This window comes from Thermobia domestica, chromosome 9 (genome assembly GCF_964235325.1).
Source record: "Thermobia domestica chromosome 9, izTheDome1.hap1.1, whole genome shotgun sequence".
Classification (NCBI taxonomy): Eukaryota; Metazoa; Arthropoda; class Insecta; order Zygentoma; family Lepismatidae; genus Thermobia; species Thermobia domestica.
The window spans coordinates 267251447-267269389 of record NC_137462.1 but is presented as its reverse complement, the minus strand read 5'-3'; the positions used below and the strand labels follow the sequence as shown (position 1 = coordinate 267269389).

Below are 17943 nucleotides of genomic sequence, written 5' to 3'. Positions count from 1 at the left end.
AAAACTATGTTTAAAAAATGTAGTTACTGATTATCAAAAATCCAAATGGGTGAAAATATACTTGGTAAATGTTGTTCTCGATTAGAAAAAATCAAGTGTGAAATCATATTTAGTAAAATTTAGTTACTGGGTAGGAGAATGTTCAAGCGCTGAAATTATGTTCAGTAAATATAGCTACTGATTAAGAAAAATTTTAAATGGTGAACTATATGTTTGGAAAATGTAATTACCGATTAGGAAAAAAGTCAAGTGGTGAAATTATATTTTTAAAATATAAATCTGATTAGGGAAATCTGACGTAGTGAAATGGTGTTTGTAAAAGTTACTGATTAAGAAAATTTCAAATTATGAAATTATGTGTAGCAAATGCGTATGGAATATAATTTTGAAATAAGTAAGTTTAAGAAAAAAAATAAATAAAAGTGTTGTATAATTTGTTAAAATTTATTCCTACAATTTTATCCAGAGCCTTATTGACATTTCCCTTATCTATGTTTAATGATTTTCTTTACATGTACCGTAAACTTTGAATTAATTCTTGAAGACACAAAATAATTGACGCATTATTAGTCGCAAATATGAACAACTGTTTTACTAATATATATATATGTCATGAATAAGGCAGCCCCTTAAAAATATCTTAGCAACTTCCCTAGGTATTACTTGCTGAAAAAAAATATAGTTTTCGTCTTCTTTCCTGTGTATTTTTTTTTAATTCGAATTTTTACCCTCGTCACTTTTCCTTCCATTTCTTGTTCTGCTATCGTCCCCTATTAAATTTACATCATCAGCATATGCCATAACCTGGTGAATACCATTCAACTCTAGGCCCTGGTTGCTATCTTTGATTGTCCTTACAGCGTATTCCAGGACAAAGTTGAATAATAATGGCGAGAACGCATCTCCTTGTTTCTGGCCATTCTCGATGTGAAAGCTCGTGGACAAGAATTTTCCTACTCGGACTTTACTTTGGGATTCATTGAAACATATCTTAATTAATCTAACTAGCTTTATTGCTACATATTGGAAAAGCGGAGGGGAGGGGGGGTTCATTGTCAGAAAACTCAGTATTAAAGACTTTCATGGTACATTCTAATGCATCTCTTTAGTTAGCAATATTTGGTCTATAGTACTTTCTATTGTCCGTATTATTATGGTAGGTTTTGTAACTACTAACATTAAATTGTATTAATCAGGAAGAAACTGTGCGTAATGTTGTTACCTATTTCGTTTGACAAAAAAATAATATTAAAACCATATTACTATTACCTTATTACTTAATGTAGCTACTTTTTTTTAAGTATCATATCTGAATTGTGAACTAGTACCTTACTATTACTATCTTCGGTGTTGAGTAATTGAAATTCTTATATATTTGCGTTTCTAATCCTTTATTAATATAGATAGTAACTCCCCATCTTTGGATTTTACTCTTAATATTTACGGCTAGAACTGTTAATTATATAACCCATTGTTTGTCCAATTGCTTTATCTAAGTTTAACTCCAGATCCTCTGTTCTAACATAATTTGCTTCCAATATATATCTTTCCACCACTGAAGTCGTTTTTGTGTAGAATTTTTATGTGTTCAGTGGTATGTTGAGAATCATACACATGCTTGGATAACACTGTTACCGCTGAGTTACCACGTTTAAAGTTCATAATGTGTTCCTTTATCTTGATCTTTTCAACATTTCACTTTTACGCAGTAATGTTTATAATTCGTGACTGGAAAGTTTTTAGATTTAAATTCTACCGTGAATCTATATTTGAACACTATCGTCTGATGTCTGAAGGACCAACTAGGTCATAATTGGAATGACATTCATCTTTCTTTACATTTACTTTTAGTTTCGATATATTGAGGACATTACAGCAAGAAATAGAATAAACATTTTTAATTCCAATCAGCTTTTGACAGTGTTGCCAACAACGTTAACAATAATGTTACTAAACGTATTTAGAAAAGTCGCTAGAAACCATAATTGTAATGGAAATAATGCTAGTTTATTCGCTGTATGACATTTTAAAAGTCACTAAATCCCTAGTTTAACAATGGTAAACGAAACAAATCTTGTCTCTAAAATATATTATCAAATCGCTAGGTTCAGTAACAAAGTCCATAAATCGGCAACACTAGCTTTGAACATGACTTGCAGATGGTTACAAGCAACCGAAAAACCGTCTTAGATAATTAATTAAGTTCCAGGCCGGAAAATAATATCGTGAACTGACAATTTGAATGCACTGGTCTAGTTGAAATATTTTGGAATTATCAACTAAAATTTAATCTATTTATCAAAAAAATTATAGCAAATTATTTTATTTTTTTTATTTTTTAATAGTTACTGAATGTTTAATAAAATCACTGGCTATTATTGGATAAAATGTTTAATAATTTTCTAACGCCCTATAGAAAAATAATTATTGCACATCGTCTGACCTAGAGAACTAGTTGAATTAATAATTACTAAATCATTCCCTTCATAGAATAAAATTATTTTAAGAAGTTTCGAATGTCAAAAACAAAAACACGTTTAGGTATGTGCCTATACCTCTTTTGGTTCCTTTTGGGCAAGAAAGAATTAGTTCTACACTGATAACTTTGCAGTATTTCAGAATTGTAGCATCATTCTACGTGAATTATTAAATGTTCACATTTCCATACAGTTAAAACCAATATGAGATAGAATAGAATCATTTGAATAGCAAACTACAGTTACATCATAACTTATATCAGTTGCTCGTGATTGTAAAGCGATTTCATGAAATCAGGTGCATAATTATTTTATATAGAAATATTATATAGTAATGATCTTGTATTAAAATTATGAAAATAATAGGTCAAGTTTATCCCCACGAATGATATTAAAATTATATTGCAAATGGTAAATTATTTTACTATTATTTTACTATCGTGGTACTCAGTAACAACTTATTAAGATTTAAAATCATAATAAAACTTACCGCCTTTCAGAAAAAGAAGATACGTGTGTGCTGCCTTCTGTCCTAATCGTTTGACACTACATTTCAACAAAATTAAAATTACGGTTAAATTTTATAACTATAGATATTCGTTTATTGTTACAAACAATAATCGATTTTTAACAATCTAAATTAAAACACAAATTACAAAATTTTCAGTCCAAAAGTTTCAAATGTACATGTCAAGAACAGGTTGATGAAAAAGGCTTACATGCACTAAGCTGTTCTAGAAGTGGAGGTCGAATTTCTCGTCATGGAGAGCTGAATAATATAATAAGACGAGCCCTTGCCAGCATTGATGTTCCAAATATTTTAGAACCATCTGGAATGTCCAGAGATGATGGGAAACGACCAGATGGAGTGACATTAATCCCTTGGAAAATGGGGCAACGACTGGTATGGGACGTCACCTGTGTAGACACATTTGCACCTTCCCATTTAGCTTCATCATGTAAAGAGGCCGGAAATGCTGCTGAGACTGCCTGTAAGCGGAAACACACGAAATATTCCAAATTAAAAGAAGATCATATGTTTATTGCCTTTGCTACAGAAACCATGGGAGCTTTTAGCAAGGAAGTTAGGGAATTCCTAAAGGAAATCGGATTGAAATTAAATCTGAAGACAGGAGATCCAAGAAGTGCACAATTTTTATTTCAACGCATTAGTCTAGCAATTCAGCGAGGTAATGTAGTTAGCATTTTAAGTTCCTTCCCTTCTTCTAAAATGGAATAAATTTTTTATTTGAAATGAACCAGAAATTATGAACATTTTGGACTGAAAATTTTGTAAACTATTTAAGTTTTGTTAGCTGCATGATATTTTTCATGCTACTTCCAAAGATGAGGAAGATGTACTTATTCGCTCTTCTCAATTATGAATAGCCTAGTTTCTAGATTTTACATTTCAAACAAAAGAATTAGTGTAATGTATCTTCTGTCCATAATTGTCTATGACAACCATTTTTTTTTCTGTGGCAATGAATTTTCAATATTCTTAAAAAAAAACACAAATTAAACATAACTTTCTTACAAGGCTGTTTATATTCTTTATTATAAATTAACGAGAAATGTTACAGTTTCGGAAGTATATCACTTCCTTCTTCAGACTACTATTCCAACTGAAGTCATAGATAACATAACATAATTTGTTATCTCTACCAATCAAGAATCATTTTTTTTCTTCATTTTTCATTAAAATTCAAAATATATGCCCATTGTTGTGACAATTTTAAACTCTTAACAGAAATAATACATTGTTAATTAATCTAAATTAAATATACATCTTTCTTTACTTTGTATAACTTGCCAAATCGTTATTAGTTATCACTAATTCTTTGCCTAATTTCAGGGAAGAAAACATTTATTAAATATTATATAGTAACAAGCTATTACAATAAGTCTCAATAAAACTTATAATATTAAGATTATTGACCGTAATGACATAATTACACTGCATTCATATAAATTACAATTTAAATATATAATTATAAGGTCAAAGAAAAACTATTGTCTATGGATTAATATATATAAAAAACTATTCTTATCAGATTATAAACACCTCATGCAGTTCCTTTCCAGAAGGTAAAATGCCAAAGACCGACGAGACGTTACCATGTTGGATAGAAAACTTTGCCTAATTATTTTACATTTCAAATTAATAATCAAATATTGTTATAACTTACGGTTTCGTCAGTTCTTGGTACGTTGCCGCCTGGAAGGGAACTGGAGGAGGTGTTTCTTCTCTAGTACAACAGAAACAAGCGAACAATAGAATGATAAAAATAATATATCAACGTTCAGAGAAATTTTACATATATTTTATATTGTAATCCATTGTTTCTGAATACTACATACTATACTTACGGTTTCATTCAAATTTGTAACATATAAATTTATATTTATTAACAGTGTTTTTCTTCATCATCTTCGTATTATTGTTATTGTTAATGTTAATTGACGAAATTGTTATCCCGAATAGTTCATAAGTTGCCTACAAAAGGAAAATTTCTTCTAATTCTTTTCCGGTTGGCAAAGTTTCTAAGATAGCTGACACATTTTCTCGTTGAATGGCTATACTAATCCGTTGTATAGGATATGCTCTTGCTCATATATCTCCCGATTTTAGCGATATACGTTGGCCAACTGCATTCATAAAATTAAACCCCTTTTGGCACCATGAACCACTTGATTCAATTGATATTGTAACAAATATTTGTTCAAGAGACTGATACAGGATGCACACTACTTTTTAGGTCAAAATTACTGACTTTACTTACCTTAAATCTGAAAATACTGTCTGAATACTGAAAATACTAACTAACTAACTAACTAACTATATATATATATATATATATATATATATATATATATATATATATATATATATATATATATATATATATATATATATATATATATATATATGCTAACTCAGTTATTAACAAATCTTGCAATAAGTTCGTTAAATTCAAGAAATGAAAAAAATACCAAGATTGTCTTCGTGAAATTGTCTAAGCAAAACCAAGTACATGGAAAACTGAATTGGAATAAACTCATTTTCGTAAGATGATAAAATAATTACAGCTGCCCAGACCAGTTTCCCTTGCTTCTTTTTACTCATACAAACTTAAGAACCTTATTATGATGTTCATTTCTTCTCGGTTTTTATCTTGAAAAAAAGTAGTAATTAATGAAGTCTTTCGTTTTTCTATCTGAATTTTATCAGCCTTTTGTTTCTTTTCATTAGCTTCTTTTTTCATCTTTGTAACATTGTCAAGAATTACTTCTGCTGCATCGGCTCCAACAAGATCCTTATTCTTAATGGTCTTCCTCAATCGTTCATTTGCTTCCTTTAGTAACCTATCAGATTATTGTTTCTTCTCTTCTTCTTCATCCCTTAGATGTACATTCTTTTTCTTCAATTGCTCTTTTCCCAATTAAAAGTGTATTTTTTTTCAATTCTTCTTCGGTTGCCCGTTGATTTTTTTTTCTGCTTCTTTTTCTTGTTTTTATTTCTTCAATTTCCTCTGCTGCTCACAGAACTCTTCAACTTTTGTAAGCAGTATGTGCCAGATCTAAAAGCTCTTTAGATATATATATATGCAAGATGTGCCTTCCCATTGTATATATATCTCATGTAAAACTCCCTTAATGTACAAATAAGCGTTGAGAACCCTTTCTGACATGTTAGTCCTATCAGGGGTCATAATGAGTAGGGAGCTTGAAAACCATCTTTCAACTTCAGCTGAGAGATGTGAAAGTGAGGGGACTGCTTTCACAATTTTTAACATCATTGAAAATTTATGCTCTCCTAAAATGTTAGTCTTTTGGAAAAATTGGTTCCAATACTGCCGTCCTAAGCGAAAAGACCTTAACTCCATATTTTTTGAAAATCGAGATATTGGTATGGGAATGTTCGTAGTACAATTCTGCATCTATCTAAAGTGAAATTGACGTAGTTTGACTAATAGGTAGGGGGTAATGACGTCATGAGTGTTTACCTTATGTTCAAAACTGTACCTGAAAGTAAGCAAAAATACCTTAAGTGGCAATTCATAAGCAAAAATATTTAACTGTATTACCACACAAATTTTAGATCGTGAAAATATATTTAATAAAGTTTTACTGAAATACAACAAATTTGAACGTACAGCATAAGCCAAAACGCGTTTTGCTTATTTTCTCGAAAGTATGTGAAATGGAGATAAGGCCTTTTCGTTTAGCAGGGCAAATAGACATATATTCTTTTTTTCACTAGTTGTAATCTCATTGTCTTCTAACCCGAATAGTCTGCACTCATCCACAAGTGTGTCTTCTTTGTAAGGAATAGGCAAAGTTTCAGCTATTTTGACAATTTTCTTCCAGGTGTCCTCTTTCTTTCTTTCTTGAGGATTCAAACACTCCAAATGTTTTAATAGACGCTTAGAAACCATAGATGACTTGTTGAAAATAGACTTACAACTAGTAACATCTTGTGTCCTTGCTTGATGCAAGAAAGTTAGTTTACTCTTTTCATTTACTTTACTCAACTCTCGTTTTACACCTTCTCCGCAATTGATTTCCTGCAAAGGAAGGAAAGTTTTCTCTTCACTGAATGTTTCCACAGAAAACTATATTGATGTTTTGTACATTTGGTTCATAAGAGTGCTTGTTATGGACCTGAGCATATTATGCATGGTATGGACAAGTGGCAATTCTTTTCGGAACTCTCCCGTTAATTAAGTCAATAAGTGAGCACTTGAACATATAAACAGTACTTCTGCTTTCATTGTGACAATTTTCAACAGACTTCAACAATGTTTTTACATTGTGAACATTTCATTAAATGACTTTTTTTATTTTTTATTTTGGGATGTATGTCAAGAAATATTTCATTACTGCTGACATAATTTAACGCCTTTTACAAATTATTAAACTGCAGCATCTCCATACACTATTAAGCCGCCTCAGTTATGTTTCATTCATCATTGGGGGCATACACAAAACATTTAAATTGCTTTTAAATTTTGAAAATTTTTGTTTTACCTTCCAAAGAGCCTAAAATACTGACTTTACTGACTTGTTTAAAAAATACTGATTTTACTGACTAGTTTGCATCTCTGCTGATATATTTATTCCTTTTTTTTCGACCTTTCTTCGAGCTGCTACGAGTCCTGCTCGAGACGATGTATCTGGTACATTTGACGGAGCATAAGTGTGTGCAAAGGTGAGATCCCAAACAAGCTCCTTTCCTTTTTTCTCCATGGTACTAACATCATTCTGTCAGGTTTTTTTCCATCATTGCGGCTACATCCATTTGGTTCTCTCACTGATGGAATGCCTGCTTTAATGAGAGCTCTCAGAATGATATAATTTACACTGATATGTCGTGAAAGCTTGCCAGCACTGTTTTTACATGATAAGCAAGGCAATCCTCTACTATCTACATTGGCGTTACATGTGGAACAACAGTGTAGTTCGCAGATATCTACTCCTAAGCATAGAGCAGTGGCTGTTCGAAAACTCTCGTTAGATAAATGTAATCCCAAAGAAAGAGAAGATACGGCTTGAAGCCATGCTGTACGTTTTCAGGGGATGTGACACAAAGAAGCCTGGCTTTATCTTCGAGTTTCGTAAGTTGATCTCAATAGTGAAGCTATATAATATTTTATTATCGATCATATTGTCATTATATTACCGTTTTATTTTGCTGGAAATTAAAACTTGATAACGGAATAAGTAGCTGCTATAATAACGATTTCGACGTATAATAGCAAAACTTGTTAGCATGTTCCTAAGAATAAGTAGCAAATATGTATAATTATTGAAATTTAAAATATTCCAGATACATTATAATCAAAAATATGGTCGACAGAGTTCTTTCCTTGATCGGGTGCCAATGGAAAATGTGGGTGAGAAGAAGTAAATTCTCAGTAAAACGCCAACATTTGTAAAAGTAAGGGCGCATCATAAATGTTTCGTAACGAACATGATAGACAAATAACATAAGAATTTTGCACACGTATGGAAAACATGGGAAAATCGTGCGTAAAAATCAAACTTAGATATATTATACTTAACACAAACTATTAAATGTATAATTGTTTTAAATATTATGCATACTTACAATGGATGGTGGGCACACAAAATAGAATATCACTAATACAAATATACTTTATGGCGATACTTTAATCAAAACCTGGTTTCCGTTCAAAATGATGCACGAGTTTAATACATGTCGTTCCTGATTAATACTGAGCAGCACAGTCATTTGCAGGTCGGCTGTCGCTTCTCAGCCTGCAGTGTTAAGCCTCAAACCCAGAACTTTTTCTCTAAACACTATACTCTCAAGTACCTCAATTATTACAATTTTTATTTACGTATATCTGTAGGAGCGGTACTGTTGGCTATTACTTTCCAGGCACCTTGCAGCAACCAGGCTGGGATCTGCTAAGCGTGGATATTCTCACGGTTTTAGAGAGATAATTGAGAACAATGCACTATTGTGCATATGAGCAAAGAAAAATGAGAAAAAGCGTTTCACTGCACCAAAGTTTTCTAATGCACAGAAAATAATTCCAATGAGCCAATTTCATTAAAATAAAAATAATCTCCAAAATTACGTACTGATAAACATAATCGAAATTAAAGTGCTTCGCACTGTTCTAGTACCTAGCGCATGTACCTTTGGTGCTTGTAGTCCTGGGTTTGGTTCCTGGTTGGAAAATACAAAATAATAATAATAATAATAATAATAATAATAATAATAATAATAATAATAATAATAATAATAATAATAATAATAATAATAATAATAATAAAACTTTACAATCATTCACTTCCATTAATAATCCGTCTCCTTTATCCTAAAGGAATCGTGAACCATGGATGTGTAGGTTGGTTCGATGCATAAGTTCGTGCGGTTTTCTTTTGGATTGGAAACAATATGTCGTGAAGCGATTGTTTATCATTATTCCGTTGTTTTACCGTAGTTTGGAGTTTGTGTGTTGTGAAATGCAGGTTTTCTTGATTGTGAACATATTATTGTCTATATTTCAGACAAACTAATATGGAATGTCAAGTTGAGAAAAGTGATCATTTCCGTCATATTTTACTCTTTGAGTATAACCGAGGATCCAGTACAGCAGATGCTGCGAGAACAATTTGTGCAGTGTACGTACGGGAATGGAGCAATTGCTGAAAGAACAGCACAGAAATGGTTTTCCCGTTTTCAAGCAGGATGGTTTGACTTGACTGATGTTCCACGTTGTGGAAGACCTTCAGATTTTGACGGAAATCGCTTGAATGAGTTGCTTGATGAGAATCCTCGTCAAACAACGCGGGAAATGTCGCAAGTTTTTGAATGTGTATGCAATGTATTGTTACACTCGGAGAATGTGTTAATATTATGTCTATGTTGTACTTATATTTGAATTTGAACAAAACAGCAGAATAAAAATAAAATATAAAATATAAGAACCGCACGAACTTATGCATCGACCCAATAAATAATAATAATAAATTTCATTTCATTTCAAAACGAAGATTAATTTCATCGATTTGTTTTAAATAGTCCGTAGTTAATCGGAAGGATACCTTCAGGCTTAATTCAGTCAAAGATTCGAGGAACTAGCAAGTCAACTACCTTAAGATTTACTCATACCTCCTGTGGTACAAAGTGGAAACTCTTCCCACTCTAAAAGCTTAAGCGTTTCACTATGTGGCGGTAGAGAACGACAATTGATCAGTATGCCTGACGAGCACGGAGCTCTTTGGCCAGGTGCTGCCATCATATTATTATTTCATCAACTCACTCTGTTTCTCACTAATCGGGGTTCGTTGTACGATTGACAATCCTACCCCGTAAAAATAAAATTCTAAATAGACAAAGTGTGTTCTAATGATGCTTCTGTAGCGAAAGGTTCCGGAGATAAAATAGTCCTCCAACTGGATCTCCGGGACAGAACTACCATTGATCTTGAAGGAATTAAGAATGAACTTGAGTTTGAATCGTAAAATGTAGGAAATCTGTACAAAGCTTTACTAAGTAAAGAATTAAGAAAATTTAACGTGAGAATAAAATGATAACATTGATTAAAAAGTACAATTACACACATGTAATAAAACTGGTTCAAATTAAAATTTAGAATGCTCAAATCTATATTTATGTTTATAAATGTACTTTAAAGAGTCTTTGAGAAAACAGTCTCTCTAAGCAGACATATTAAAATTTTCCATGTTCCTGGAATTAAAGAGTTTGAATTTATTAATATTACCTTTCCTTGATATGTGAGTTGAGTTAGTTCGAGGAATGTTAATCCAGAAAATATATCCTCTATTATATTTTACTAATTCTAGCAACAGAAATTTTGTATATTATGGAAACCACAATTCTATTAAGTTTGAAAGTCATTTCGTAAAATCTGCCATATTATTACGTCCAGTTATTTTAAATTATGAAATGTATACCCAACTTTAATTATAACATTGGAAATTGTAGGAGAAACATAGGTAAAACATTTTTGAAAAGATTAAACATGTTATAGAAAGCAGAAAATATTAGCATGGTAGGACAAAACATGTACTTGATAAAACACGAAGGGCGCCGATACTGGGAGAGCCCGGGTCCCTCATATGAGCCTCGTGTATTTTTATGAATGTGTATTTCTTATTGTTAAATGTATTTTTGTCAATATTTGCCATAATTTGAATTCAATTTGTCTTAAAATGGTCATATATACCTTCTTAGACCCTTGTCTGCAACCAAAAACATCTGATTGGGCTCCTCCAAAGTTACAAAGAAATCGGTGCCCTTGTAAAACTCAGTCCCAGAACTACAAAGAAAAGAAGTATAATAATAATAATAATAATAATAATAATAATAATAATAATAATAATAATAATAATAATAATAATAATAATAATAATAATAATAATAATAATAACAACAACATAGGTATACTAGCGTTTCAAGATGATAGATGGTCCGGAACTCATAGTCTGGCTATGCGAATTACAATTGCTCATTTTTTTTCTATTGGGGACGCTTATTACTTAGAAATAAGAATCTTCGTTAACAGTAGCATCTTATTGGCACTCCTAAAGTCGAATTTGTGAGGGACAGTCTTTTCATATATCAAAATGAAGGGTAGTGGCATGATTTCTTTATTAGAAATATCCATGCGACTACAAAAGAAACTGAACATTAGATTAAAGTTCTATAGTGGTGACTAAATATTTTATGTTGGCTTTGATACACTCTAAGAAGAAAAAGAATTATTGAATTTATATGTAAATACTAAAAATACAGTACTTAAGTATTATTTTATTCTTTTTATGGTTGCCAGGATTAGTCAGTTGGTCGTTAAGATATAGCAGAATATAAACAACGTGGTGATGTGCCAGTTATTTATAACAATGTTGTTGTTATAGACCTTTCTACAGAAAAGTTAAACGCGTTTTCCAACAGTTTTGGAAACATGGCATGAAAATTGTAATAATTAGGGGCGGATCCAGGACCGACTTCTGAGTAGGGATGCGCACAAGACAAGATTTGTGGCGGTCTCGTCTCGAAAATGTGCTGTAAAAGTGATGTCTCGACTCGAAAAATGTATATTTCTCTATTGGAAGAGCCGTGTTTCGACTCGAATTTTGTCAGGAAAATCCTGTCTCGACTCGTCTCGTGCACATCCCTACTTCTGGGGGGGGGGCGGTAGGTTGTCATACTGCTACTTTTAAGGGCTCCAAACTTTGGGATGGGTTTTATTTATATATATAAAATAAGAAAGTCTCCTTTTCTGGGGGGGGGGGGCGATCGCCTCGATCGCCCCCCTGGATCCGCCCCTGATTGTAATAGTCAATTTAAACGGGTTTAGGAAGGAATACATATTTTATCCTACAATTGATAACGAAAGCCTACATGAAGTTAGATTTAGAAGAAAAGTCAAAAAGCAATTAAATACTTTTTACAGTAAAACAGTAATGCATTCACAAACACTAGCAGGTGACAGTTGTTTAAGAATAGCACCTCGGCTCGAAACACTCAAACTGTTAAGGTTGCGAAGCATGATCAGGTTTCTGTAGTCAATAGGGCAGAAACCAGCTGAAATCTTTCGTGAGTTCTGTGCAATGTTAAAATATGAAATGAAATCTTTGAGTTTTACGTCCCGCGATTATGCCGGTGAGGCTAAAAGAAGACGGTGGAGATGAGAAATAAATGAAATGGTGGAAGGATGAAAGTGGGAGGAAACGGGAAAACCCCGTGAAAGCACGGTATTTGTCCACCACAAGGTCAACATGGCGCGAGCTGGGATCGAACCTGGGACCCCAAGCACCGGAGGTGAACGCTCTACCACTGAGCCACCGCGTCCCCACTTCTATGCAATGTATGGTGACAAGTGCATGGCATTCATAAACTGGTAAATTGGTATGGAAAATTCAAAGCAGAGTGCATAACTGTGTTTGATGAAACACGTTTCGGATAGCGCGTACATCCCACACAGAGGTGAATGTTAACACTGTAAGTGAAATGAACCAGTGGACTGACGACCAACAATTCAAATAATAACGGTTGAAGTTTCTTTTTCATATGGCAGTATATGCAACATCATCCATGAAACACCTAGGTATCACAATGTGTCAGCGAAATAGACCTCCAAACAGCTCACAATACTGTATGTACATAGAGGGCCGAATAACATGCTGTCTTGAGTAATTGCTTCAGTACGAGACGAATGAAAACGCAATTCTCGATCCCATTGTTTCCTGTAACGAATCGTAGTTGCTTCATTACTTCCCAGGACGAAAGGGCGAGATTATGGTCCAGAAGAACACAAATCCGCTCCATCAAATAAATAAATAAATAAATAAATAAAAATAAAAAATAAAATTAAAAAAAAAAAAATATAAAAAAAACCCTCCGCAGGAAGATTTTGCTCATCGTCTTCTGGGACAACCAGGGTGTGATTCTTGCTAATTTTATAACAAAAGGAGAACCATCATTGATGCCGTCAATTGTGTCATATTTGATCATTTACAAAATGCTTTGCGCCGAATACACCCCACGAAGTCTGTGGAAGAGGTGTCATTCTTCATGACAATGCACATTTTTATATTACTGCAACAGTGTTGCAAAAAATAAAAAAAATAAAATAAAAAAAAACTCTGTTTATTTGCGAAATTCTGATGCATTGAGTATACAGTCCAGACGTGGATTTGTTACACTTTCAACTTTTCAGATTACTAAGAGAAATACTTCTCTTGCCAACGTTTCTTCAGCGACAATGAGGTCATCACAAATGTACGTTGTTTTAATGCCCAGTCGAAAGATTTTTACCTCATAGATATAGGAAATTTGGTGTCACGCTGTGATATGTGTCTCAATGTCAATGGTTGCTGTGTAAATAAAGCAGACGATGTTCACACTTCAAAAATGTGCATTTTAGATTTTGTGATTACTTTGAGATAAAGTTTTCATATTTCGTGTAATGCACAATTATGCGTAATAAGAAGAAAATGAAGTCCACATACCTTTTCGTACGTTTATTTTTAGAGGCCTATAATTTCGATACCTAAACAATCCTGTAGTATCTTCCTCAGCGTAAACGTCACCTTCAGAGTAAATCGAATTGAAAAATTACGTGTTAGTCTTTTGATATCTTCATCTTTCAGATTACATATCTGTTTTGCAGTGAAAAATTTACTCTTTGCTTATTATTATTATTATTATTATTATTATTATTATTATTATTATTATTATTATTTTCCCGTGTGTTAGCCTTCAAAAATTCAAGCTTTATCATCATCATCAGAAGTATTCTGCCATTATTGACAGGTCACTTACTGTAACTGAGAAGCTTCCATATTCCACGGTCTTCCGCTGACCTCTTCGTCTTCACGTACGATTTCTCTGTTTTGATATCGCCCATTAATTGTAGTCTCCTTCGCCCCCTCCCTCTCTTTCCTGCCACCATACCCTCTAATACATCCCTCATGATGCAGTCTCTTCTTAGCCAATGTCCCAACCAGTTTCTCTTCCTCTTCTTAATAATATCTAAAGTTGTTTTTTTTTATCTCCCACCATCTCTAACACCCTCTCATTCGTTTTCCGCTCAACCCAACTAATTTACTCCATTCTTCTCCACACCCACATTTCGAATGCTTCCAGTCGTTTTTCATCACTTTTACGTAATGTCCACGTTTCCGACCCATACAGTACAACACTCCACATGAAGCATTTTCTGAGTCTTTTTCTCAACTCTCCATTCAAGGTCCCATAAAAAGACTTTTCTTCCTCCTAAAGGCTTCTTTTGCCATTCCTATTCTTGCTTTTATTTCACCTTCACACTTCATACAACAACTACCTAGGTATCGAAAACTAGTTCTGTTCTATTTTCTCCCTTCTTACTTCTATAGTTAACACTGACCGCTTCATTCCAGCCACCATGGCTTTTGTCTTTCTAACATTTATTTTCATTCCAAATCTTTCTTTCTTTTAGACACACACACACACACACAAATCAAGTTAATGTAATGGAAATTTTTGCAGGACAAATTATTGTGTTACAACGAGAAGTTCGCTCTTAATTTATTAAATTTGAATATCCCTTTAGCCCATCTCTTCATTTGTTAGCCAAGAAATTCTTGATTTAAGACATTTTTGATTTTGTACCTTTCTTCTAATTTTGGAGACGCAAAATTTCATTTCCAAATACAGTGCTAATCGTACACATCATTTCATGTTAACAGCTGCAACAACATAGAAAATATTAAAACTTTTAAATAACTTAATTTTTGTTTCTCCTTTACACACATATTTAGGAGTATTTGAGTTACCATTATGGCTCAAATATACTCACCAATCTGTACGTGATTTATTTCCTTCAGGACGACGATTTCGGTTATCTGACTGTAGACTGTAACCTTTCATTGGCTCTGCTTAGATGCTTGTTTCACTCCAAAAATGTTCACCATTTTTTTTTTTTTTTTTTTTTTTAAGAAACATGTTCTCTTTAACATATATGATTGTATGGTCTTGATAGCTGAACAAGTATCTATTTACAAACTTATGTATCATCCCGAAGAAAATAAATTACCCGCAGTTTGGTGAGTATTTTTTTTTTCTTGAAGGATGACACTATGTGAATGTAAACTTAACATTATATATATCTTTGTTGCAGAAAATATGTCCAATATTTAGAACTATGTTCAGTGAGCTGGATCGCTACCCACGAAATGAAGTGTACTCGATTTCTACAGGTCAACTACCACCGTTTGTGGATGGAAGCTGGGAAGCAAGAGTAATGTGAGTATCATATACTAATAATAATAATAATAATAATAATAATAATAATAATAATAATAATAATAATAATAATAATAATAATAATAATAATAATAATAATAACTAATATCAACTATCTCTAATGAAGATGCAATTGCATGAAGTGAAATGCAATTTTAAAGGATTCATAATTCTGATAGTATTTCTGATGCGAAATACAATATTTTGACTACATGCTCATCAATATACTGTGTGATTACAAATTATTGGACGATTTCAGGTCATATTTTCACTTATACTGAGCAGAAATTCATGATCTTAGTGTTATTGGAGAAAGGAAACTTTGAAGTTTTATTCTGATTTTAAATGCACACGATGTGAGTTTCAAAGTAAACGTAAACATCCTTTATACCATTTCTAAAAGAAGTATGTTTGGCCTTTTTTAATTTGTTTTCTTTCTTTATTTTTATTTTTTAAATTTTATTATTTAGTTATTTTATTTTTAAATATTATTTATTTGCTTATTTTTCGAAAACAGTATCCCGAAAAACATGTTTCTTGACAGGTTGGAAGGTGGTTAGTGCCATAGCTCACGGAAGATGAGTAATAGAGTTTAATTTTCTAACAAGCCGGTGCCTCTCCACATTGGCATGCGAATGTATTGTATTGTATTGTATTGTATTTATTTTCGTCCTTTTCCATACATTTAGCACTGCAGTACAATGCATGTGAAGTGGACACGTCATTTGTATATAAACACAAAAGTAAGAAGAAATAATAATAATGTAAATTACATACATTAAGTTAATTTGTATGGTTACATTTTGCATGATATCATTATTACAAATAAAATTACAGTAAGTATTTATTACTTGCAGTATATGTAGAAATCCTTCCATATATATCTAATCCTAAAGACAAGTAATGACACTGATTTAATTATATATATATATATATATATAGTATGGAGCTAAATTCGTTGTACAAAAGCAGAGCAGTGATTCCTGAGAGTAAAACAAACAAAAAATTTCCAATAAACATAGGGCACAAACCCCACCGTTTACGTGTTATAGGCTGCCGAAAACATGAAAAAATGAATTTTAAAGGTTCATAGCACATAGGTTCATATGGGACCTACTGTAGTCGGGTCAACACTTCACTTAGGAACTAGTATGTGTTCTATCCAAAAATACGTTTTAGAATCCTAAGGTACTCACGCAACAATTTTTATGGAGGTAGTTGGAGAGTACTTTATATCATAGGCCCGTAGTCAAACTCCCTCTAGAAAAATTGTTGTGGAAGCATCTCAGGATTCTGAAACACGCATTTTTGGATAGAGCACATACTAGTTCCTAAGTGAAGTCTTGACCCGACTACGGTAGGTCCCATAGTTTTGGAGCTATGAACCTTTAAAATTCATTATTTCATGTTTTTAGCAGCTTATAACACGTCAACGATGGGGTTTGCGCCCTATATTTATTGGAACTTTTTTGTTTGTTTTACTCTCAGGAATGACTCTTCTGCTTTTGTACAACGAATTTAGCGCCATACTGTATATATTACAGTTAGCTATTCATGTATTCCTCTACGCCCGGAAGTACCTAAATCGACACTTGCCAGGAACATGAATTAATCGTGCAACATCGCAGGCAACACATTCTGCTTATGGCCATCATGTTCACCGAACTTCACAGTGTGCGATTTCTTCCTGTGAAGTTTCGTAAAGAACAATATGTATATCCCTCTACTTCCAGTTATACTGCTAATGTGCCAGAATTGAGAAGGCGCATTACCAGAGCCATAGCGAACATCACACCAGACATGCTTGAGAGGGATTGGGAAGAATAGGATCACCACTTGAACATCTGCCACATTACACGTGGAACTCACATCGAGTGCGTTTAAAGTCAGAATGAAACTTCAAACCTTCATCTTTTCAGTGACTCTAAGATCACGTATTTCCGTTCAGTATTAGTGAAATATAGCTTTTTGCAATTGTCCAATAATTTGTAACCACCCTTTATTACAGCCTACATTGACAAAATGAGATGATGTTTTTATAGTTTAATATCACATACAACTCACATAACTTCAAGTCAACTGTATTCGCATTTGATCCGAAAGATAAAAATAGATTACGTAGTGTCATATAATGAAACATGTACATTAAAATGAAACAATCAAAACAAAATATGTAAT

At 32.7% G+C, this 17943-nt stretch overlaps 1 protein-coding gene across 3 annotated transcripts in view; it reads left to right on the top strand.

The window, feature by feature from the left end:
- LOC145660680 (cilia- and flagella-associated protein 91-like) overlaps nt 1-17943 on the top strand; it is a 100489-nt gene that overhangs the window by 28690 nt on the left and 53856 nt on the right. For all 3 annotated transcript variants that reach the window (XM_081726017.1, XM_081726018.1, XM_081726019.1), the window contains exon 3: nt 15641-15765. In XM_081726017.1, the coding sequence (XP_081582143.1) occupies nt 15641-15765 (125 nt within the window). The remainder of the gene's footprint in view (nt 1-15640; nt 15766-17943) is intronic.